The sequence below is a fragment of the Monodon monoceros genome, unplaced genomic scaffold (genome assembly GCF_005190385.1).
Source record: "Monodon monoceros isolate NGI ecotype Baffin Bay Population unplaced genomic scaffold, NGI_Narwhal_1 Super_Scaffold_6, whole genome shotgun sequence".
NCBI classification, from domain to species: domain Eukaryota; kingdom Metazoa; phylum Chordata; class Mammalia; order Artiodactyla; family Monodontidae; genus Monodon; species Monodon monoceros.
Window position 1 is genome coordinate 88,901,428 of NW_021703783.1, and position 26,906 is coordinate 88,928,333.

The 26,906-nt window shown below is 38.1% G+C and overlaps 1 protein-coding gene across 15 annotated transcripts in view; it reads right to left on the reverse strand.

The window, feature by feature from the left end:
- RBFOX2 (RNA binding fox-1 homolog 2) overlaps positions 1-26,906 on the reverse strand; it is a 261,293-nt gene that overhangs the window by 61,972 nt on the left and 172,415 nt on the right. For all 15 annotated transcript variants that reach the window (XM_029204174.1, XM_029204183.1, XM_029204175.1 and 12 more), the window contains one exon: positions 2,654-2,878. In XM_029204174.1, coding sequence (XP_029060007.1) covers positions 2,654-2,878 — 225 coding nt within the window. The remainder of the gene's footprint in view (positions 1-2,653; positions 2,879-26,906) is intronic.

The window sequence follows — 26,906 nt, forward strand, 5'->3', positions numbered from 1 at the left end:
ATCAAAGCTGCTATATTTTACAATAACACACACACACACACACACACACACACAAATATACACACAGCCATCAGCAGGTTGTGATAACTCAAAGATGTAATTCTTGATCAAGAATTAAGAAAATACATAAATAACACAAATAACTAAAAAATCACAAAAGGATTTAGAAGGTACAGAAAGAATTATTTAACATAAATCAGTAAAGAAGGAACAATAAAGGACATAAGACATATAAAAACAAATAGTAAAATGGCAGACATAAATCCACCCACATTAATAACTACATTAAATGTAAATAGACTAAATGCTCTGATAAAAAGGCAATAATTTTCAGACTGGAAAAAGAAGTAAGATCCAGATGTTATGTTTTTTACAAGAGACACATCTTAGATTCAAAGAGTTTGAAACAAAATGAAGGAAAAAGATGTCATGCAAATAGTAATCATGAGAAAGTTCAAGTAGTTATATTAATATCACACGAAATAGACTTAAGACAAGAAATATTAATAGAGACAGAGGGACATTTCATATTGATAAAAGGCCCAACTGGTTAGGAACATTCTGTAGGATAGACCACCTACTAAGCCATAAAACAAGTCTCACTAAGTTTAAAAAGACTCAAATCATACAAAGAATATTCTCTGAGCACAAAGGGATTAAAGAAAAAAAACTTGAGACATCCTCAAACATTGGGAAATTAAACAACACACGTCTATGTAAACCAAGATCAAAGAAGAAATCAAAGGAAAAATTTAAAAATATCTTGAACTGAATGAAAATGAAAACACAATATATCACATTTTATGGGATGCAGCTAAAGGGAAACTTAAAGGGAAAGGTATAGCTTTAGGCACATATTAGAAAGGATAAAATTTTAACATCAATGATCCAACATTGCAAGTCAAGAAGCTAGGAAAATAAAGACCAAATCAAACCCAAAGCAAGTAGAAGGAAGGAAGTAGTAAAGATCAGAACGGAAATCAGTGACATATAAACACAACAGATTTTTGAAAAGGTCAATGAAATCAAAAGCTGGTTTTCTGGAACAAGCTGCAAAATCAATAAACCTTAGCTAGACTGACCAAGAAAAAAAGAAGACATAATTACCAAAATCAAGAATGAAAGGGGATATCACTACAGACGCTAAAGAAATTACAGAAAATGGGATTATTATTATGAGTAACTTTATACCAAAAGAATAATTAAAATGAAATAGAAAAATTCCTAGGAAAACACCAATTACCAAAATTGACTTAACAAGAAATAGAATATAGAAAAAAGAAAAGACTGATAACTAGTAAAGAAATAGACTTAGTCATTAAAATACCTTGATAAAGCCTCCGATTTATGCATTTTATTCTTTCTTTTTCCTTCTTTTCCAGTAGTTCTGTTAAGTCTGTGAGTTTATAATCATTTGAAGTGATCTGTATGATGTGATAACACACCTATTGTTAATTTATGACACTTCCTTTACTTGCTTACTAAGTAGTAAGAGATGAAGTCAAAGAGGTAGGCTGGGGCCAGGGATTAGTAAACCAAGTACAGTCTGGATTTTATTCTGTTAGGAAAACTTTAGAGTCCAGCAGGAAAATAGCATTATTTTCATTAAAAAAAAAAAAAAAAAAGTATCTTGGCTGCTATGGGATAAGTTAGGCAACAGTAATATAGAAAATAAGTGAAGAGGTTTGGACTAGAGTGGTGACGATGATGATAAACACCTCACGTGTATTAAACTCTTTTAAGTCTCCTAAAAGCCACTTGAAATAGGTGCTATTCATTTTACAGATGAGCAAGCCAAGGCAGAGAGATTAAATAACTGGCCAAAGGTCATACTGCTAAGTAGGAGTCACATTAGGACTCAGGCCCAAAAACTCTGGCAGAAGTGCTGAGCTCTTAATCATGCACACTTAAGACTATGGTCTTAAGATGAAGAGAAAGAGGCTGAAGTTAAGAAAATGTTCTAGAGTTATGGGGACCAAGACTTGCTAATGGACTGGATGTAGAGATGAAGGAAATAAAGAAATGACTCGTAGGTTTTGCCTGAGCAACTAGGTGAATTCAGTAGTATAATTATACAACAGAGAGAGCATATGAAATAGGAGGGAAAGGGGTCCAAGGACTCAGCCCTGGAGCACCACAACATTTAAAAGCTGAACAGAGAAAGAGGAACCAACAAAAGAGACCAAAAAAGAGCTTCTAGTGCTTAGGAGGGAAACAGGGAGCGTCATGAAAGCCAACAACTAAGTATTTCAGGGAGAAGGGGGGAGGCAATGTGTAGAATGCTGCTGACAGATTCTGTACAATGAGGACAGAGAAGGGACCATGAGATTCTGCAAAATGAGGGTTACCTGTGAAGCCGAAAAGAGCAGCATCCTGCTAAGTTAACTCCCATCACTGTACCTACCTTGTTGTATTGTCTGTCCCATCTCTAGACTATAAGCTCCTGGGCAATGACCGTGAGTTTTATGCTAACTCCTTATCTTCTAATTACAATGCTTAGAGTAGAACTGAAATTACATAAGCGCTATGTAATGTAATGTAAATGCAAAACTATTTCAAAGGGTTTTCTGGTGTGATGATTAAAAAGAAGATTTCAATACGACCAACGACGACGACACGCCGCCTTCTGCTCGCCACCTCATCACTCACATACCGTCAGAGATCCGTTCTGTGTGCTGGGTGAGTTGCTGCTCTGCTCCCCGTGGGCTTGCGTGCTTCCATAGAGGGTCAGGTTATGCTCACTGGTCTGGCCGGCATAGTCCTGAGTGTGTGGCACTCCGTATTCTGTGGGAATCCCATTTTGCGGAGGTGGTGGAAATGGGATGGTAGTAAAAGGCTGAACCATTGCGTCAGGAGTTGTTGTTGGCTCCTGGTTACCCTAGAACAAATAGAGAAAGAGAAAATAAGGAGAAAAATTGACTTTAAATTCTCATCATATAATTATTTTTAAGGTGAGTGAACAAAATTCCCTGAATATTCTCTCATTGCTCAGGTAAAATGGAACACTTACTTGCTGCCTCAGGATTAGGGGAAATACTGCTATATGTATACTTATAGGTGTATGTATGGAGACACACAAACACACCCAACTTCGGTCTATTTGTGGTTTCTAGACAGGTCCGTGATCATATTAAAGTTGACTAGTTGCCAAAGGGCCAGAGATCTTCCTTTACACCAAAAAATTTTAAATGCCAGGAAACTTCTCACAGAAGATAAATTACAAGAGTTGAAATTCATTTGGACCATTAGTATTTTCTTTAGAACACTCTCTATCCCTTTAGTGATTCTTACGGGAAAACAAATCAATTTCACTAAATTACTATTCATAGCAATAGGCAGAATGACAGTATAAATTAAATTCTCAAAACCAGACAATATAGACCTCTAGATTTTAAGAACACAGAGTTCAGCAGAAAGCATATTATTAAAAAAATTAACCTTTGGATTTCAAGGTAGAGATTTATTTAAGTCTTGGCTACTAGGTTAATAAAAAATAAACCAACAAAAAACCCTTTCCTTAAATTAGAAATGGACAAAAAACTTCCCCAGACAAAAAAATTTGAGTTTCTCATAATTACTGCTAGCATTACAAGGCTAGCAGGATACCTCTCCACATGACATCCATTCCCAGATGTTTACTTGGGATCCAGCGTGATACATGCAATATCAGTAAAGAACATACAGTAACTACAGGAAATTGTTAGAAGCCATTTTGGCTCCACAGCCCCTGTCTTACTTCTGTTCAGTCTAAGTTCAGATACAAAAGAGGAGTTTAAACCTTGTGTAAGAGATTTCATAAAGCCCTTTCTTCTCAACAACTGACCTCCTGACCTCCCATTTTATTCCAAAAAAGGCAGAGCCCTTATTTTACTAAAGATATACAAGTCTGCAAAGTCTGGAGCCACTGTTCTTCTGGAAGTAGTTGGCAGAGATGGTCAAATGCTTAAAAATGTTAGCACTTTGATAGGTTTCCCCTCCCCCTATATTTTATTTATTTATTTATTTATTTATTTATTATTATTATTTTTTGCGGTACGCGGGCCTCTCACTGTTGTGGCCTCTCCCGTTGCGGAGCACAGGCTCCGGACGCGCAGGCTCAGCGGCCATGGCTCACGGGCCCAGCCGCTCCGCGGCATGTGGGATCTTCCCGGACCGGGGCACGAACCCGTGTCCCCTGCATCGGCAGGCGGACTCTCAACCACTGCGCCACCAGGGAAGCCCCCCCCCTATATTTTAGATATCAAATCATTAGGGATCAAAGAAAATTCTCCGAGTCATGAGCATCACTTCCTTCAAACCAGGAAGTAATTCTTCTTCTTTCTTTCTCACTCCCGGTTATCCTTTCTCCCCCCTCAATTTAAGAAGGGATTCTCTACCCACTGAGAATTGCAGGAAACTGAACTTCCAGCAGCACTGTCTAAACATCATCCCAGGTTTTCAACATTAACTTAATGGCCATTAAACTCATACTGTCGCAAACAAAATGAATCCAAAACTGGAGAAAGATCTCACAATATTTTTAAAGGAAGGTTCAACCATCATTACGACAATCTGCATAAAATAAAACAGAACAAATGTACAAAGGCTGTTATAAATAGAGAAATATATAATCATAGATTGGAAAGCTGGATATTCTTAAGATGACCATGCATCCCAAACCCCACAAACACAATCAAAATCTCAGCAGGTATTTTTGCATAAATTGACAAGCTGTTATTAAAATTTATACAGAAATGCAAAGGACCTAGAATATTCACAACAATTCTGAAAAAGAACACAAACTACCTGAGTTCAAGACTTATAAAGTGATGGTAATCAAAACAGTGTGGTACTGGCTTAAAGACAGACAATAGATAAATGAGATAGAAAAGAATCCAGAGATAGACATAAACATTTAGAGCAAATATTTAGGCATCAAGTCAATTCAATGGGTGGAAGGAAAGACTTTTTAATAAGTGAAAAACTGAATACCCAATGGAAAAAATAAACCTCAACTCTCAACCTGCATATGCAAAAAAAAATTAAAATATAACTACTAAAACTATGAAAATATAAGAAATATTAGGAGTATTACTGCGGTGGGGAGGATTCTTAAGTATGACAGGAAACCTAAAAACCAGAAAAAAAAAAAAGATTTGGTTACGGAAGTTAGGAAGGAAAGAAGAGAGGATGGGAAGGAGGGGAAGATTTTAAAGTCAAAAGAAAAACCAACTGGAGAAAATAGCTGCAAAGGTAAGACAGACACACTGGTTACCATCACTAAGTCAAGAGTAAGTTATTCAAACTGATGAGAAACACACAAATCAACAAAAAAAGAGGCAAAGAATATAACTGAACAATTCACAGAAGATGAAATACAAATGGCTGTATGATAAAAGTGCTTAATCTCATTAACAAATTGAAATACATATTAACCATAAGTCCAATTTTTTGTAATCAAATCACAAAAATATTAAAAACTTTTACTGACATATAATTGACATATACATTTAGCTCTCCATATCTGTGGGTTCTGCAGCATGGATTCAAATGACCACAGATTGAAAAATATTAGGAAAAAAAATTCCAGAAAGTAAAACTTGAATTTGCCATAGTCCAGCTATTAAATTGTATTTACAACTATTTACAGAGCATTTACATTGTCTTAGGTATTATAAGTAGTCTAGACATGATTTAAAGTATATGGGAGGATGTGCGCAGGTTATATGTAAATACTATGCCATTTATACAAAGGACTTGAGCATCGTGGATTTTGGTATCTGCAGCGGGTCCTGGAACCGATCCCCTGTGCACACGGAGGGACAACTCTATAATAAACTGCAGCTGTTTATTCACAGTGTACAATTTGGTAAGTTCTGAAATACGTATGTACACTCATGAAATCAGCAGCACAATCAAAACAGTGAACATCTCTCTCCAAAATCCCCCAAAGTTTCCTCGTGCTCCTAATAAGTACATATTACTTTTGTAATAAAACCTACAAAGTATTTTGTATATAAAAGAGAATGATGAAAAATGAAAAATGTAACCAGTAAGAGGAAGCTGAAGCTTCATATGCTGGAGCACTGAATTATTGTGCTGTTCTTAAGAAAATGGTAGTGACATTATCTAGAGACAAAAATTCTTGTCTTTCATTCTAAAGTTATACAGCATCAAAATTCAGGCTGTCTCTGGTGTCTAAGAATCACATTTACATGGTACTAAGGATTGCTTTACATAAAAATCCTTCCCTTTATTTAGTTCTTAAAAATGATGCTAGCAAGACCTTAAATTTTTACCCATAATTTTTCAGGGAAAAAATCATTCTTGTCACTCATCACTAAATAAGTTCTTTTCATGATCTCAAGGTCAGGGTATTGTAAATGATTTCTCCTTAGCTATTCTGGGTGGCCTAAGAAGGAAATAAAATAATTCTCTTCCTTCTCTTTCAAATTATTCAGTGCTACCTACCTACCTACCCACCCACCCACCCACCCACATGAAGCACACTGCTTCAGAAGACCTCACGGGATTTGCTGGCCTGAGGACAGATACGAAAGAGAAAATTCCATTTCAGGTGGGTTGGTGAATGAAGGTGAATAAGAGCGCCAAAGGTGTCCATAGATCTACACTCCAACTCTAGGCATAAATATACTCTTAGAGACACAGGACGGGTCTACGAAATAACACACCAAGGCTAAAAGACACTGTTGCCCAGCTATGATGAACACAGCAAAGGGGACTTCTAATGCTCCGACTGTGCTCCTCTTTCTCTTCTCTTTCACCGCAGCCTCCATTCTCCACCTCAGCCCTGCTGGGGACGCTGCTCTGGCACACAAAGCACAATATTAACTCTCCCGCAGAGGCAGTCTTGATAAAGCTGGCTCAGTCAACTGAATAAACATGTCAATTAGCAGTGGGAGATGGGGGAAGGAAGGTCAAACCTTCTTCTAGGATCCACGTGTGGCCTTGGCACTATGTGTTTCAAAGAAATGCAAGACAGGCAGAGGCTGAACTATTTCTCCCCCGCAAAAAGGGAAATGCAAACCTCTGTTAGGAGGTCAAGAAGAAATTCTTGGTAGTTTATTTTGTTACATACAGGAATTTTTTTTTAAATGTTAAAAAACACTATGCTTATATACTATAGGAATGAAATTCGGATAGGAGTGATATTGCATTTAGCTCATACACTCTGCAATGTCTAAAAAGTTCCCCAGGCATACATTATTATAATTTAAAAATGTTATATGGTTTTCAGACTTCTATTAAATTTCCAGGCTATATTCCAAAGTTATAAGTTCAAATCTACTGTATAGCACAGGGAACGCTACTCAATGCTCTGTGTGACCTAAACAGGAAGGAAATCCCAAAAGGAGGGGATATATGTATACGTATAGCTGATTCACTTTGCTGTACAGTAGAAACTAACACAACATTGTAAAGCAAGTATACTCCAATAAAAATTAATTAAAAAACAAACAAAAAAAAAACAAGAAAAAAACAAAGTTACAAGTTCAGGAGAGAAGCACTACAGCTCATGGACAAACTATGAGATAACAGTCCACATGATTATTTCTAGGCAAGGATTTACCTCTAAGTTTATATGAAAATGTTTTAATGTCACAGGCTAAGCAGTTTAAGTATATCTCATCTGAGAAAATGAGTTAACTTTTTCTTGTAGCCCACAAAACTAGACACAATTTCTTTTTCTTAATTTAGTAGTCTATTAACTTTCTTGTCCACAAGATTAAAAAATAGACAATAGGGAGTACTATGCAAATAAAATTTCTACCTCGCCTAACAAGAATCTAATAAAGATTTATCTACAACTCCTTTCTTCCCTAGGAAATAAATTAAGATTTTACGTGAAAGATGAGAGGAAAAGTAAACTACAGTTACCTTTTAGTTCTTATCGGTGTATCCGATTAAAATGAAAATGCTCTGAAAGAAGGACTATTTTTTATTCTGCCCTGTACCCCTCACGGTGCCCAGGGCAGTCCTGTGCCACAGGTATCCCAGGGTTTGTAGACTTGTACACCTCCCTCATATCTCTGCTCAAATGTCAACTCCCCGACCACTCCATTTAAAACTTCAACCCCTATTTCTCCCTATCCCCTCATAACAATAATAGTATTTTTTTCAATAAAGCAGAACATGTAAGATGGTGTCCCCATTGTGTGGAAACCTAACTGTGAGGACAGAAAGAGCAGAATGCATCCAATCCTCCTACTATCCACATGAATTCGCTACAGGGATTGGCAGGAAATTATAAACAAAGACATTCTTTGGTTAACTGCCTTTCCAGAAGCAACATAATTTACAACTATACTAAAAAGTCAGATTTTCCAAATTTCAGAAAAACCTACCTACATTTCTAACTCTCTGGTTGAAAAAGTAAGAAGACACAAATGAGTGAGAAGACTGTTTTTCTAAAGTTATTATTATTATTTTTTTTGCGGTACACGGGCCTCTCACTGTTGTGGCCTCTTCCGGTGCGGAGCACAGGCTCCGGACACGCAGGCTCAGTGGCCATGGCTCACGGGCCCAGCAGCTCCGCGGCATGTGGGATCTTCCTGGACCGGGGCACGAACCCGTGTCCCCTGCATCGGCAGGCGGACTCTCAACCACTGAGCCACCAGGGAAGCCCTAAAGTTATTTTTAAATGACTGGGAAAAAAAAACCTCTGAAGAGAGCTACATGAAACAAACAAATCCGGGTTATATTTGATATTTCAGTAATCCTTCAACAAACCAATTCAATACTCTGCCATCTCACTGTCATTATATTATCTACACAAAAGTTTAAGAAGAGAAATTAAATATTGAGAGGACAAAAACAGTATTTTATTTCACACAGAATGCAGGCCACTGCAACTCAACGATTTTAGTGATGCCGTTTTTGAGTAAGGTTCAAGATGATAACCATGCAGGAAAGGACCGTATAAATTATGAAGACATAATAATTTTTGAAAATGTATTATTTGCCAATGCAAACAAATTTGTTTATTCCACTACTTTCACATTACCTAAAATATTAGCAAATCCATCTGAGACCCAACAAATTTCGTATTTCACAAAGGGCAATGCTGGAGTGTGTGGTTAGAAGATCATTTGAATCCTAGCTCTGCCACTTACTATAGCTGTAAACATTTAAACATGTTACTACCTACTTTCTCTGTGCTCCAGTTTCTTAATCTGTAAAATAGCAATGTTAATGCCATTATACTGTTGTGAAGAACCGGTAACATTAAGCAATTAACACCCTAGACTCTCAATAAAAGTTGTTCTCAACCACTACAAGCACCAGGTAGACTGTGGGGCCAACCTTCCACAACTTAGTAAAGTATTAAAATCCTACTGAATGCCACTGTAATGGACGTCACGTGAAATTAAAAAACAACAACCCTTAATGACCATGTATTTGTGGGAACAATATTTAAGAAAACAAACTACAGGGACTCCCTGGTGGTCCAGTGGTTAAGACTCCGTGCTTCCAATGCAGGGCGTGCAGGTTCTATCCCTGGTCGGGGAACTAAGATCCCACATGCCACTCAGCATGGCCAAAAAAATAAAGAAGAAAAGAGAAAGAAAAACTACAGATATACAAAACTTATTACAGTGATAGAGAAACCAACTAGCAAAGAAGAAAAATCCACTGAAGAAGTTTCTAGAATGATCAACTAGCTGAAAAAGAAATGGGAAGAGATATTTGAAATTCCATTTCAATTCTAAGACATGTACTAAATAACTACTGTGGGTACATAGCTGTTTTAGGCACTGAAGACATTATAACAGAAGTTTATTAACTCATTTAATTCTCACAACCCTAAAAGGTAGGTATTTTACATTATTCTCCTTTTACTGAAGAAGAAACTGACATTTTCAAAGGTTTGTAAGTATCTTATCCAAAACCACTCAGCTAACCACTCAAATCCAAATCTAAGCCAATTCCATAGCTGATGTTGCTAGTCACTACTCCTTGTGGCATCTCCAGTGGGGTCCTCAACCATTTTTCCCCAGTCATATCATACACAACTCCTAACTATAATTCTGTATTGCAGTGAATTTAGAATATTCCCTAACTATGGTGCTTTCCCAAATCACAGCCAGGCTGCAACAGTAGGGATCCGTGTCTTTCCCCCATGCTATATCCTCTATCATGAATATTCATTATACTAAAAAACTCAGCAACTCAAGTAATCTCTTCTCCATGAAGCCATCCTTAGAGAAGGATGGTAGAAAGCAGGAGTCAGCACATGTTTTCTATGAAGGACCAGACAGAAATGTTTTAGGCCTTCTGGACTGTATGGTCTCTGATGCAACTCCTCTGCTGTTAGTAGATAGCAGCCGTAGGTAACACATAAACGAATGAGCGTGGCTGTGTTCCAGGAAAACCTCATTCACTGACACTGAAATATTATTCCTCTTTTGATTTTTTTCTTAACCATTTTAAAATGTGAGAATGTCATGAGCCTTACAAAAGCAGGCAGTGGGCCTGACTTGGCCTGCAGGCCATAGTTTGTTGACGCCAGGTATAAAAGAAAGAGATTACGCTTTAGACCCAAATAAACCTGGGATCGAACCCTGACTCTGGGACCTCTTAGTTGTGTGACTTTGGACAAGAAACTAAGCCTCAGTTTTGTCAACTATAAAATGGACATAACAGAATTTACTGTGAGGTTGAAGTGAAATTAAAAAATCAAAAGTACCTAACTAGTACAGTGTCTAATAATAGCAGACCTTCAGTTAGTGTTTGCATTTGCCCTTTCCAGTTCGAAATAATTCCTCCACTCCTATATTCTCATAGCATTTAGCATGCACTACTAACACGTACATGACATGTAAATTCAAAGCCTTATATTTAACATACCTAGATACGTGTCTCATCTCTCCTATTAGATTAAAAGCTTCATTATAATGCGTGGGGTCAGTTTTGTACAATGTAGAATCAAATATGGTGCCTAATAAATATTAAGTGTTACCATTTTTTAAATAAAGGAAGATTAAGATGGAAAGTCACATATACGCGCGCTGCAGTGAACTGCTTTGTTTGGCTACAGTAGAGAGCGCCATGAGGGATAATACATAATGAAACAAATGTTATCTTGGGTTGATATCAAGTGGGAGAAGAGTGTTAGGGAAGGAAGACAGAACTGGTAGAATATTATTAGTAACGAAAGGAATCAACATTTATGTGCTTGTGCTTTAGATACATGGTTGTGCAAATATAGGAGTTAGGGATGATGTCCTTCTCCTTTAAATCACATGGAGTAACAGAGGCGATACGTTATCTATAGTCTTCTGGTGTACAATGTGAAATACGCTAAATGTTTTAATTCTAAATTCAAACGTACTATCACAGTAAATAGGTCCCATCAAACAGGAAAAATGTATAACCCAAGGACCAAGATTCAACCCTTTTATCAGTCAATCTCCCACAGCAATCCTAGAACTTCAACAATCACCCACCTAGGAGAGTGACTTCCAACTATTTTTTAGGTCCAACCATGCCCTTTCTCCCAAGCTTTCATGGGAGGTAAAGTAAAAAGAAGAAAGAGTATGAGCCTGAAGAACAGACCTTGGTTCAAATCCCAACTATACCTCCTACCAGATACGGATGAATTACTTCAACCCTTTCTAGCCTGTTTCTTCATCTGCAAACCGGGTTTTCTATTTAGAGAGTTGTTGTGAAGATTGTTCACATGAGAACAAGTGAAACTATTTATCTGGGGCCCAGCTTCCCAGCTGATTAGGTCCAGGTCTTCTGGGTGCTCATTTCCCACCCATCTCGGGTCCTTCCGCTCTCAGCATCCCACTAACATTACAAACTCTGTATGTCGAAAAACTGCATCTGTTACTTTCTTTTTCTTATTTCTGCTGATGAGTTAACCACCTTTCCAGTCAACTAGACTTACCTGGAACCTCTCCATTATCCTTTGTGATATTTTGCTCTGTGTACTGAGTATCCCAATACCCAAATCAGTTACATACTGATGATTTTTTTTTTTTTTTTTTTTTTTTGCAGTACGCGGGCCTCTCACTGTTGTGGCCTCTCCCGTTGCGGAGCACAGGCTCCGGACATGCAGGCTCAGCGGCCATGGCTCACGGGCGCAGCCGCTCCGCGGCATGCGGGATCTTCCCGGACCGGGGCACAAACCCGTGTCCCCTGCATCGGCAGGCGGACTCTCAACCACTGCGCCACCAGGGAAGCCCGATACTGATGATTTTAACTACATTTCTCGGCAGTGAAGAACCATCAAAATAGGGGAATAGCAGAAGCACAGCTCATATAAAAACAGTATGTGGAATGTACTAGAGGGGGGGACAACCAGGAGGCTTTTGTAACATATTGGAGAAGACAGGTGGGCCTAGGCAAATGTAGTGGGGCAAAGGAAACTGAATCAAGAGATGCTGCGTGGTGGAATTACAAGAATTTGGCAACCAACCGGTTACAGGGAACGAGGAGGAACAGGATGATTTTTTTTTTTTTAAGATTTATAGCTGCAGACTCACTATTCAGGACCTATTAAGCCATTCATCTTTATCAATACTTCAAAGAAAAGTTTTTTTGATTATTTACAAGTCACACTGGGGTAAATGAGTCTGCTTTATCGTTTCTTAAGCATATTCTCTGTTTTTACTGAATTATTCTGAGTATTATTTGAATCGATTATTTACTCACATTTAAACATTTACAACATGCTAGTCTTTAACATGGCAGGGAGGGGAGGCAAAATGGCAAAAATAAGATTTTGCTTTTGTAGGGCCAAATTTTAAAAGGTGAGAAAAGCACATAAACTAATAATTATATCAATGTTATTTGTGCTACAAATAAAGCTAAGCATAAAGTACTATAAGAAAGGCCCAAAATATAATTGCCTTCATTTTCCTAGGATAATTAAAGTCTGTGTAATCTTAAGGACAGAAAGGTATTTTTGTTTGTTTGTAATCTTGAGTCTCACTTATATACCTAATCTGCTGTTGTGTTACAAACCACAGGCTGCAAATCCTATCTTAACAGAAAAGTTTCCCAATTCTCACATCTATGCTCAGAATAGATCACCGATAGAAACAGATCAATATTAATTTTATTCAAACCATCACAAAAAGAATCATTTAGTTTTTTTAGATAGAGCATCTTCTCACAAGTTTATCATTGCCAATGTCACTAATCGTTTTCCTAATGCTATAGATAAATGGACATTAATTCTCTAGGTTTGTAATAGAGGAAAAATATTTTTGCCTCAAGTATTTTATAAATTATATTATTTTTATCCCCTGCGAATTGCTCAGATAGGCTCAGATTTCAAGCTCTACTTGCTTTTGTAAAAAACTTTACAAAAAGCTCTCAGTTGACAGTACCTAAGAAAAGGCCTGTCATTCTTCTCAGTTCTTGTACTAAAAGCAGTGACTTCTGCCCAGATGTCTGTGACCAAAGGGAAAAAAGAGCTATAAAACTATTAATGCAGAAAGATAAGAACAGAACATTGGATTTAAGATGATCTAGAATCAATTAAAATAATTTTAACAACTCTGTAGAAGAATGACAGACCAAGAAGAAAACCCAGAGAAATAAAGTGCATGAATAAACGTGTACAAAGACAAAACAATGCCAGTTTACTAGGCATAAAGTGAAATTCATTCTAGATTCTTAATTTACCTACATGCTTAAATTTAACAGTGGCAAAAGTTAGACTAAAGTAAATAATGTATTTTCTCTTTTACAGTGAATATAAATTATACCCAGAGCCATAAGGTGTCAGATAATCTGTAGGTAAGTTAGAATTTGGGAGGGAAAACCTATACATGAAGCGTCCATGTAGCCTCCAATTTTTATGTTCAGGTTGAATTCTAACAGTTCATTTTTCATTTGGTTGTCTGTAGCTTAGTAGATGGCCAGGATCCCAAGGAAACTCACAAAAACAGATTTAATGATTATATGATAATGACTATAGTGATAAAAGGCCAATCACCAACTGAAATATTCATTTTACGGGAAAGTATTTCTGATTCCAAAAAAGGAGTCCAGGGACACATCTATTCCTGCTGCAGTCTCAACAATAAGATCACCAACCCCATGCGGTAGGGACCCAGCCCCTCACACCCACAAACCCATCTTTTACCTGGTTCCTTGAAAGCAGAGATTCCCATATTTTATTGTTCATAACAACCACTCTGGGGACATATTTTTAAAAAATCACTATCCTTTCCCCACCGATTATGTTTCAGTGCATTGGAGTAGGAGCCTGGTACTACTCACTACTCCAGTAGGTGGTTTGGGTACCACGCTGAGAAACACTGCTTTAGTGGCTTTGGCTGGCAGAATGGGAGAGAATTATGGTGGTGGCAGGTGCCTCCAGAAAATACCCAGAAGCATCTACACCTCTAGAAGAAGGGAAGAGACTAGGGAGAGAGTAAGCTATGAGAAGAAGGTAATAGTGGCCATAAATGTAGATTACCTGAAAGTAGAGAATTACCTTATATGGAACCCACAGATAAGAGAATAAACACCAGTTTTTGTTTGTTTTTTAATGTAAACCTACTGAAATGCAAGCCTAACAGTGGGTCCTTCTTTTTAGAGTGGGTATAACTGAGGAACAAGGACACAAAGTTTTGAGAGTGCTACAGCCACATGAAGGGGAGATGGAGTGTAGGAGGGGACGGAGAGCAATTTTAAGCTCTTGCAAACAGATGATAAATAAAAATAAAACAGGAAATACAATATACTTTACCTTCATGCTTAGACTAAAAATCAATTACAGGATCTGGTACTAGTACAATACTAAGGAAGGTACACAGTCTTGGCCAACAAGAATATTGCAAACATACTACCAAATCACTTGTCTTAAAAATACACACACACACACATACACCCCTTTCAAATTACTCGAGAGAAAAGCCAGCCTGACCTCTCCCCTGAGGCTGCGTTCTGCCATCTCAAAGCAATAAATATTTAAACAGAAAAAATAAATATTTCAGAACAAAGTCATTCAAACCCAATGTCTATTAGGTTAAAAATGACAAGCCCTGTAATAGTCTTAATGTCTCCAACCTCTTAAGAGCTCTTTCTTCCAATCTCCTTAAAGCAGTATTTAGAACCTCAAACATCCCATGAATCTTGTCTTCCACCAGCAACAAGAGACCACAAGAGATACTCCGGGTCAGCTACCTGCTTCCTTGGAAATGAAACGTCCTTACACACAATTAATGGTTGGCTGTCTATTCTAGTCAATGTAATTGGTGATTTATACAATGCATGGATGATTATACTTTTTCTCAACCAAACTTTTCACTAGAATTTAAATTAATTTACTCTTTATTGTGTCTTCATGGGCAATTAAGTTTGCATCTTCTCTAGATGTTAAACTGGAATATCCTTGAAAACAGCCACAACTCAGGTTCAGAATAAAACATTAGCAAGATTTTGTAGTGTGCCCTGAATAATAAAATATTTAATCATTCTTTATAGATTTTTGCATTGGGTATTCTATTATAGTCTACTTTAAAATGAGCAATCCGGGGCTTCCCTGGTGGTGCAGTGGTTGAGAGTCCGCCTGCCAATGCAGGGGACACGGGTTCGTGCCCCGGTCCGGGAAGACCCCACATGCCGCGGAGCGGCTGGGCCCGTGAGCCATGGCCGCTGAGCCTGCATGTCCGGAGCCTGTGCTCCGCAACGGGAGAGGCCACAACAGTGAGAGGCCCACGTACCGCAAAAAAAAAAAAAAAAAAAGAGCAATTCGTATGATATATATATATATAGTAACAGACAAAATTTTTCCCTATACCCTTCCCAGGACAAAATGGCATTTTGTCTGCAACCACAGTTAACATGATGGTTTACTTTTCCTCTATTCATTTCACAAGTAAAGCCCCTAAGTAGATCAGGGACTGAATCATATACTTCTTTATTGTAGCTTCCTCACCAAATGATAAGCGCATTGTAATCGATCTTTAGAAAATACACGCTAAACTGAATTAACCAGGTAGCTGAGTATCTGCTTCTGAAGCAGTCGGCAAAAACGACAGGGACCTTTCTCTCAACAGCTTTAGGAACTCTGCTGAAAGCTCACTACAATATAACCAGTCATAAATATTTACTATTAAATAAATATATATATATATTAATTGGAAAGCTACATGTGAGAGTCCATGTTATGTACCGTGGGAAATGAAAAGGAAAATGAGAGTCTCTGCTCTCATCAACTCTCACCCAGGTTAACCCAAGAACCTTTCTTTTAATAGTTCTCCTTTCTTCTAACTTAACCTCAACCTAATGAATTTTCCAAGCAGCTGCCAGAATGAGCTTTCTAAAATAAAACCTAAATCAGATATTGCTAATTAATTCTCTTCTTAAAATCCTACATTCCTCAATGCCTACAGGTCAAGTCCAAACACCTCTGTATGGAAGTCATGCCCCTTGCATACTTCATCTATTCGACTTCAATTCTTGCCATCAAATATTTATTGAGTACTTACCATGCATTATTAGACACTTTGTTCTAGGTGCTGGGGAGATAACAGTGATTAAAAAGACAAATTTCCTGCCCTTATGGAGTTTACATTCTAGTAGGGAGCGGGAGGTGGTGGTGGGGATAATAAACAGGCGAGCAACACAAGAAACAGAAGGTGTGGTATGGAGAGAAACGAAGCAAAAGTGTGCAGGGAGTATCAGGTTGGGGGGATAGAGGACCCTCTAAACTACTGATTAGATTTTATCTTTCAATATTTGAAATTCATTTTTCCCCCAAATGCATTCTAAAAAATCTTTGACATTTATTTCCAGGGTGTTTTGGGTAATCTATTTTCCATTCTTAAAGTTAATTTTTATTTTTATGAAATTAGTACATGTACTAATAGCAAACCGAATGGGTACAGAAGAGTTTATGATAGAAAATGGCAGCCTCCTACCTCTCCTTCCTTTCATCAGCCCTCTTGGGAGTGGCTCTCTTTTAATGGTTTCTTAAAAGGCAGAGGCTCCAAGGCTGGAGGCTACCCTAGGGGTTACTGACTCCTTACCTCTCCAGACTTAGATGCCACGTCAATCTGCAGATCTGTGCACAGAACATAGGACTTGGCCTCCCCATGAGGCCACTGAAAGGGTCAGGTGCGTTAACCGTTTGTATGGCAAACTTTGACCAAACGGAAGAGGAGCAGGAGATGAGAGGAAACCAGTAGATAAAAAACATCTCCACATTTCCTTCCAATGGACTGGGCAGAGGAGCGGCAGTCTATACAACCTCTCTGAAGACTTCTACTGAAACTAAGTCATCAGCAGTGTCTTTTACAAAGCTCTGGCCGACCTTTCTTCCTTGTTCTCACTCCCCCTTCCTCCCCCTGCTTTCCTGAGATCATACTCCCCAATAAAGTATTGTCTCCGGCTCTATTTTCTAGGGAACATGGGCTAAGGAAATCATCGGAGACTTATCTCTTGTATTTTCCATCTTCGCAACTTAAAGCTCTGCGTCTTGGGAGATACCTTTAACTCTACTTTCTTTCCTTCTATGGCATGTTTTCTTTTGACTATCACATTCTTAATCTCTCACGCTCTTTCTCATTCTCAAACTGTTCCCTTCTCATTAAACCCAGAACAGGTTTTATGAACGCATTCCGTTCTTTAATCTGACTACATTAGTTAGAATACTTCTTTAAATCTTTCTCTGTTCCCTGGAATATCTGTTTCCCCTAGGGTCAGGTTTTCTTTTTGTTTCTTCTCTTTCGTGCTGAAAGTTCCTCTCATATGACTAAGGATCCTCATGCACTGGTGACCCAGGTATAAGGACTTGGTTAGCTGGTGTGGATTTCCTCTGCTATCATATAAGGAAATCTGTTCTCTTATTAGGTCTCTTCCTGGAATTAAAATTCTAACTGGGAACTCAGTATGAGATAAGGAAGAGCATGGCAGCGGGCGGCTTCGTTTTAGTGCATGCTACTAGGAAAGTGTGGAATGACCTCCTCCTATCCTCCGAATATCAGATTAAAGGAAGGGGTGCCAATATCTAATACAAAAAGAATTAAATTTCCCCAAATATTCTGATCAACTTATTTGGAGTCAAACAATCTGGGGTTTTTGTTTTTCCTTTTTTTCATGCTGGAGAAAAGAGGTAGCATAGTAAATGATGGGGCTGGCTACTTCCACTGGAACATCTCCAAGAGATTTGTGTGTCCCCAAACAGCTGCTTGCTCTAAAATCCTCCTTTCTGCTAACCGAATAAAGCATCCATTTCCAAAATGACATTATATTTTATGTATTACTTGATTTAAGTAATAAGCACTAGAATATATGTGACTACCCAATTTAACTCTTCTGGTTTTGCACTTGTCATGAATTAACAAGTTAAAGTTCATTAATTCAATCAAGAAGTATTATTACATACTAAATTGAACCAGATACAATAATAAACACTGGCAATATAGTCCCAATCCTGAAAGAAACTACAGCCTGATGGAAAAAACAGACAAATGTATTCACAATTACAGTAATACATACTATGGACTAAGAGAACAATACATATACAACGCCAAGGAAGCACAAAAAAGGGACAACTCTATGAGACAGGGCAAGCTTTCTGAAGTAAGTGAAGTCTAAGCTAAATCTTTAAGGCAAGAAATTATTCCTGTGGGAGAAAGAGGTATTCTGGCCCAAAGTAATAATACATGAAAAATAATATATGAAGAAATATATGAAAAGCAGTAAGGTACAAAATATGGCATATTTGGGTAATTGCAAGTGGTTCAGATTTGGGGGTAGAGTGGAGGGAGAAAGCAACTGAGGAAAGGAAAAGAATTTTCAAATTTTCTGGGAGGAAAAATGAGAGAGCAAGTCAGGGTTTCACCCTAACGGGGATCCAAGATGACCCATCAAAGCTGCTAGAAACTGTGTCCCTGTCATCAAGCTACATGGGAAAACCTTCCTTCTACTAAAAACCAGGGAGGGCTGCATCCCTCTGAATCAGGGGTTGGCAAACTATGGCTTTGGTCCAAAGCTGGCCCACCACACGTTTTTGCACAACCTGAAAGCTAAGAGTAGTTTTTACATTTTCAACTAGTTGAAAAAATTTAAAAGAAGAATATTTTGTGACACATGGAAGTAATATGAAATTAAAATTTCAGTGTTTATAAAGTTTAACTAATGAAGTGAGAGAGTGGCATGGACATATATACACTACCAAATGTAAAATAGATAGCTAGTGGAAAGCAGCTGCATAGCACAGGGAGATCAGCTCAGTGCTTTGTGACCGCCTAGAGGGGTGGGATAGAGAGGGTGGGAGGGAGGGAGACGCAAGAGGGAGGAGACATGGGGATACATGTATATGTACAGCTGATTCACTTTGTTCTATAGCAGAAAGTAAGACACCATTGTAAAGCAATTACACCCCAACAAAGATGTTAAAAAAAAATAAAGTTTAACTAGAACATAGCCACACCCATTCACTTACCTATCATCCATGACTACTTTCTTGTTACAACAGCAGAACTGAACAGTTGTATCAGAAACAGCGTGGCTTCCAAAGCCAAAACTATTTACTATCTAGCCATTAATGGAAAAAGTTTATGGATTTCTGCTCTAAGTTAGGAGTCTTTCAAAGTCTCATCTCCTTCAATTAAGTCTCAGCTTATCTGTTCAGAAGTTCTTATAAGAAATCTCATACAATATTAAAGACTAGTTACATTATTTGTGGATATAAAAGTATTATTTTTAATTTCATAAATTATTGACTTCCATTTCCATATCTTCTTCTTAACAATTCCTTTATATATGAAATATCAAATTTTGCTTGCAGAACTTTATCCTGCAGTTCTAAATGAATTAAATATCTCCAGTTATATGATTTCAAGTTGTAATTTTTAAAACTGCATTTCCTTCTGTTAACAGCAGTCTAGCTATACTTATTTCCTGGACCATTAATTAAATAAGAAATGTTATTCTAATATTCTGAAACTGGTAGCCCTTTGAAAAAATTCAAGAGGAATGATGAAAAGAATAATATGCCAAAGTAAGCTAATCTAAGACTATTTCTAAGGCATTTGATTTATAATATGGATTGTTAAATCGGAATATTTTTCAAGGGTTTAATTTATTTTTTGGCTGTGTTTTACTTCTATTCTCAATAGAAAAATAAGATCATGATTCACTGTTGCTACTGATTTAAAAGACTATAATTCCCAATTTTGGCTCTTCAACACTCTTTTTTTTTTTTAATTTTTTTTTTGCGGTATGCGGGCCTCTCACTGCTGTGGCCTCTCCCGTTGTGGAGCACAGGCTCCGGACGCGCAGGCTCAGCGGCCATGGCTCACGGGCCCAGCCGCTCCGCGGCATGTGGGATCTTCCCGGACCGAGGCATGAACCCGTGTCCCCTGCATCGGCAGGTGGACTCTCAACCACTGCGCCACCAGGGAAGCCCTCAACACTCTTTTTTGATACAATTTCAACATCTCAAGAGAGGTGATCAAATTTACTTTTGCTGATTTTTAATATATCATCTGTTGGTCCAATTGGCATCTTCAAAACAGTATTTCTAAATAATAAGTTTAAAAAGTGAAAATTTCAGTATTAGTAACCTTTGAGGGATCTGGGCAAGACCTAGAAAAGTTAGAAGGCAAGTAGATCCTTGCCAATCAGCTCACAGCATGCTTTAGAATGGAGAAGAAAAACAATATTCTACTTTAAGAGCTGAGGGTAATATACTCTTACAATGAAGTTATAAATTGCTGACAAGGGCTTCCCTAGCGGTGTAGTGGTTAAGAATCCGCCTGCCAACGCAGGAGACATGGGTTCGAGCCCTGGTCCGGGAAGATCCCACATGCTGTGGAGCAACTAAGTCCATGCGCCATAACTACTGAAGCCCACACGCCTGAGAGTCCGTGCTCTGCAACAAGAGAAGCCACCGCAATGAGAAGCCTGCGTACCACAACAAAGAGTAGCCCCCGCTCGCCACAACTAGAGAAAGCACACGCACAGCAACGAAGACTCAATGCAGCCAAAAATAAATAAATAAATAAATTTTAAAATAAATAAATAAATTGCTGACAACAATGCATGGTCAATAGGCTAGGAAAACTGAGTAAACGCAACATGCTATCAAAAACCAAAACTTATAACAAAGATATGATACTTAATAATACTCATAACTACTTAGTAATTGGATATAAATGATAAATCATTCATATAAATTGTCATAATTAGTCCAGAACAGTAAAGACTATAGAAACCACATGGTTTCACATCTATGAGGAATAATTCAAGGAGGTAGGTAAGATGAGTACTGGGAACAGAAGATTGAAGGGAACACTTAGCAGTTATTTTCAAATACTTGGGTTTTATGAAGAAGAGAGATTAACCACTCCATGTGACTCTGGATGACAGAACTAGAAACAATGAGAAGACAATAATGAAAACAGATTTTAGCTCACCATAAGGAAAACATTTCTACTTTGTAACAGCCAACAATGGAACTCTTTACCTATGAGGCTTGTAGTATAATGGAAGAGTATGCAAATTTGGAATTAAATGGATCTCATATTTGGAACCTATCCCTGTCTGTTCCCAGAACTACAAGGTTGCTTGACCTCTTGAATGTCAAAGTCTATCGAACGGGTGGGGCGGGTGTGTGTGTGGAGGAGGTGGGAAAAACACCACCTACCTAAAAAAGAGACTGACAAGTGACATATGATATGAATACAACTGTTTGTATGTAAATGTGATTTGTATGTAAAATTGGTACAAAGTGGTATGCAAGAACAAAAGGTTATTTCAATAACAGTAACTATTAGTGGTGGTTAGGAACAGGGAAGCTGGAGCCAAACTCCTTGGGTTTAAATCCTGATGCTGTCAACTTGGCCAAGTTATTTAACCTCTCTGTATCCCTGTGTCCTAAGTTCTACAATACGAACGTTAACAGTACTTATAAGGCTGCTGAAAGGAATTACATAAGGCACTGATGACAGTGCCTAATGCATAATATATACTCTATAATGTTATCTAATCTATTACTATTATGTAATATTAGAAAAATAAATTCATTTTATTCTATAGTGAATTCCTTGTTATTGCAAGTATTCATCAAAGCCTTGAACATGTCAGAGATGGAAATCCCGTAAGTGAATAAGAGAGTCTCAACTAAATTCATTCATTCACACAGTCAGCAAGTATTAAATGAATATGTAATGCCTACAAGGGGCACTAGAGCACAGTGGTTAAGAGTACAGATTCCCAAGCCAGTCTGTGGATATGAATCCCCACAACATCTCTTAGTAGCTTATGAATTGGGGCAAGTTATGTAAGCGTAATATGCCTCAGTTTCTTCTTCTGTCCCATGGGGATAATTATAGGGTTGATGAGAGGATTCAATGAGTTAATGTAGGTAAAGTGCTTAGCACAGTACCTGACAGTAATACATCATATATAAAGATTAGCTGATTAGCTATTATTTTGACTACATGTCAGGCACAGTTTTAGACACAGGGAATACAAGAGACTGCTGACAAGGTCCCTGACTCACAGAACTTACATTCTTTGTAGGGGTAGGGTAGCACTGATAAAAAACAAGCAAATAAAGAGTAATGACTAACACTAGTATCAGTGATAAGTGAAGAAAAAGCAGGTTAAGGGAATAGGGAACAACTGGGGAATTCAAGTTGAGATAGGAAGGTCAAAGAAGAACTCTTGAGAAGCCTGGGGGATGAGCATTTCCATCTAAAAGAAAAACAGAAGGGAAGGTTCTGAGCAGGAAGATGCAAGGTGTGTTAAAAGGAACGGCAAAGAGGCCAGTGTCACTGGAGCAGAATATGGGAAGAGAAGGGCAGCAGGGGATAAGGCTGGAGAGACAGCCAGGCTCCCGATCACTCAAGGCCTCAGAGACCAGGGTGAGGACACTGGGGTCTGAAGAGAAACAAATGGAAGCTTTAGAGCGCAGGGGCGACACAACCAGACCTGCACTGCACTCTGGCAATGACCTCTAATGAATTATTTGACTCCACGATTTCCTGAATTTAATCATTCTACTAGTAATAGAGGGACATTTGCATATCTGGGAAATGGAAACATACATCATGATGGCAGACTGAAACATTTCTGCTTGGAAGCTGAGCATCCAAACCCAATAATGAAATTACTACACTGGAAACAACAAAGCGTTTACTGCAGGGTAGCATTCCATTTGTGTTTGTTAGATTTCACATATGAAGTATTGTTTAGAAACGTTTAAGAAAGATTTGACAGTGGTTTTGGAATGTTGGGGAAAAAAAGTGAGGAATTATGATTCCAGAAGGGAATGCTTCAGATATCAACAATGCCAGATTCCAGAGAGGAACTGTACACCAAAAGGATGCTGTATCATCACCATGACAATCACATACAGATAGATGCCCAAGAAACAAACCAAGGTAAGGTATTATGTGAAGAGAAGTTAAAATGTGAGTAGTCCACGAACCAGAAATCAAAAGAGAAATGAGATTGTTCCCATATGGCGATCTTTTGGATGTGTGTGAAAATTTTCAGGGAAGAACAGAAAACTGGAAGAACACAACCAGGACTTTGAGCTAAGCCACTGAGAGGGGTGAGGAGTGCCATTTCCCTTTCAACATGGAGGTGTGCTCCGTAGCAATACAATCCTGAATAGCAGTTTGTCAAACACTAAGCTTTCCTAGTCTCGACTACAAAACTAAGAAGAAAGATAAAGGAAAAAAAATAAAGGGAAGGAGCCGAAAAAAGGTGTGTGTTTTGGGGCATGGGAGGTGACTGGGAAGAAAAACCATTTAGTAAATCAAAATTGCTCAGATTTAATTACTTATATGGAATTCTGGGTATCTTTTCAGGGGAACTGAGTAATTTTTAGAATAGCAGTATTTTTCAAGGGCCAGCCTTGGCCTTGGCAAGGAAATGGTTATAACTGACGATAAGGAGCAATGTAGAAGAATTCAGAAAGAAACCAAAGCTCTGGAAAAAGTGAGGCTTTTTTTGGTTCATTGTAAAGGAACATAAATTAGCCTCAAACCCAATCTCCGCCTACCCCCCAACTTCCCAGAGTCCTGTGCAGCCCATAGAAAGTGGAAGTGAGCCAAAGCCAACAGTGTGGGCTGAAGCTCTGTGGATGAAGGGTGGGATGGGCTCGGGGGGACCTGGCTGGCAACCCAATGGAATCACTTGAAAGCACTGCCACAAAATGGAGACTAAATAGTCACGGAGGACCTTCAAAATGCACAGAAAGTGGGATACGCTTAGCAAAATCAGAGAATAGATTCCCTACTCCAACTCATTTCAAAAAAACAAAAAAAACCAGAAAGGATAATAGAAAATGAAACAAAGCAAAACATACCTGCTCTCTTACCGGGTCTTTAATAAAAGCATAAAATACCCTCCCTCTTCTCTCCTCCTAGCCACCCTGGAACGAATAGGGACCTGGCCACAGCTCAGGTAAAAGACTTCAGCCTTCCAGCTACAAAGAGTGGAGATAGCAGACAATAGAACTGGTGGTGATTCATTACAAAAGAATACACTCCGGAGTGGCCTGCTGCCACTTGGGCTCCCCCGCACTATTTAAAGGAACAGCAACCTCCTTTCCAACCTCCCTTATTCTTAACACCTTCCCTCCTCTTGGTCCTGATGGAAAACAGATTTTGAAGAAAATGCCAGCAAAGCACTGAGCTGTCCAAGAAAGGGAGGGCTTTGTGTTCCACAGAAACTGGCAGTCTTACGCTATAGTAGAGAACAAAAATTTTCTTTAACGTCCACACTGTAAAATCTTTTCCTCTCTGCCTAGTATACTTTCCCTTTCAACAACAAATAGTATAACCTTTCTTATTAATTGGAGTTGAAGTCATTTACAACTTTGTCTAATTTGACACATATTACAAGAATGTATCTCTTCTCCTTCCTTTTATTCCACATTGTTATTTTCACAGATGTGAGGAGATGCAATAATTTGGTTCACATGCTCTGAAAGAAGAGAGTACCTCAGTGAAATACTCCTGTAACATATACAGGAATGACAGATAAACCTAAAGTTATTTTTTAAAAAGTCACATGAGCATGTCTGTCTACTATACTAGAATTCTGTAATTAAATTGCCATTTGCTTTTTTTTTAAAGCAAAACTCTGATAACTTATTGTAAATAACAGAGCCTTATAAACCAAAAACAGGCCTTATAAAACCAGAGCATATATAGTAACAATGTGTGTACACCGTGTAGCTACAAATATGGATATAAACGTGATGAAAATGTCATCCATTGAAGGCCCTTCACCTTCCACCAAGTGAGCGATGGAAACCCGGGATATAGAAATGTTAAGATCAAAGATGCAAAGAACCTAGGTGACAAAATGATGAAAACATACCTAAATACTTTTCTTAATATACCTGTTAAGATACTAAATACCACAATAAACTGTTTAACTTTGATAAGTGAACCCTAAACACTGCAGACATTTTCTATTCAGAAAGCTTATGTGACAGATCATTATCAAATATTGGGATTTGACGTCTAGCTCAAAAAACCAAAAACTACCCCCCCACCAAAAACAAAACAAAACAAAACCATAGGACAAATAAAGATTTGGCCTATCTTGCTATTTTATGTATGTTACATTAACACAGAAAGTGTATACAAAAAACAAACATGCTGGAATATTGAAAATTCACAAGTTTGACATTCTATACTTTCCATTTGTATAAATTCAGGATGGGCAAAAGTGAGTTCCTTGTTTCCTTCAGCATTCACACACACTGAGAAAATCATAATGATTTTCACTTACCTATTAGAATTCTTAACCTCCCCCAACTGCCTCTTTCCAGTTTCTATTTATCTCTTCTGCTTCATTCCTAAAATTATAGTTTCCTTAAATACTTATTAAGACCAAGATATTAAGTATGCAAATGCTTGTGCATTTGAACTTGGGCTTGCACACGTTTACTCAGCTGCTCTAGAAACTAAGGGGACAGGCTCCAAGAGGCCACGGAAAACCTCTGATTATAAGAAGTCCTAGTTTAGATAACTCTTTCACTGATTTAAAAATATATACAATACATACAATGAAAAGTCAAGTAGCTGAGAAGGCTCCAGTAACAGCTGAGAAAGAAGAGAGCTGGTACCCTCTAATATGGTCAGTTAATGAAAACTAAACGAGGCTCCAAGTTTAAGAAGTATCATCTCCCAAGCAACAAAGAGAAGCCAGAAACATATTTTCTCTTTTTTAAAAAGTAAAGCAATATTTCAAAAGAGTTAATCGGGCTGACGATGAAGGGATAAGAAGTGGAAGAGAAAATATTTCAAGGGTTTCTCCACTTTCCAGAAGAGGGAGGGGTTTCTTAATAATCTCCAAACTCAGATCTGCTGAAAAATTACTATGGAAAGACATATTCTTTGAAACTTCCCTTTCCTCTCGGTCATGCTGGGAAAATCTCCTTAATGCTTTACCTCCTTCCAAACAGCACTGCGGGGCATTATATAACATTTAACAGAACAGGGTTCCAGTTCCTAAAATGATGCCTCTATCCAGATAGCCAGTTGACTCTCTCGCCCTCCGGTGGTGACTTAGGAAAAGAGATGAGAGAATACAAAAAAAAAAAAAAAAAAAAGGGGGGCAACCTCCTTAAAAGGAAAGCACTGTCCAGTGATGAAATTTCCCTATAGAGCATAAAAGCCTGGAGTGAAGCTGATCTTAAGTCTGAGACTAAAGGACATGAACGTTCCACAATGCAAACAATTCTCATTGATAAATCACAGTCTCATCGTTTCCTCTCAACCTATATATTAAAAAAAAGGGAAAAGGAACATACAGAAACGTGCCAAGAAGAAAAAGAGCACCGCCAGGGTAAATTGGGGAAGAGTATTCACCTTTCCATTTGTCAGGAATGACTTGCTAAAATGCAGCTATTGCCTGGTATAACCAAAGACAGGGGGAGAGAGAGAGGTACGGGGGGGTGGGGGGAG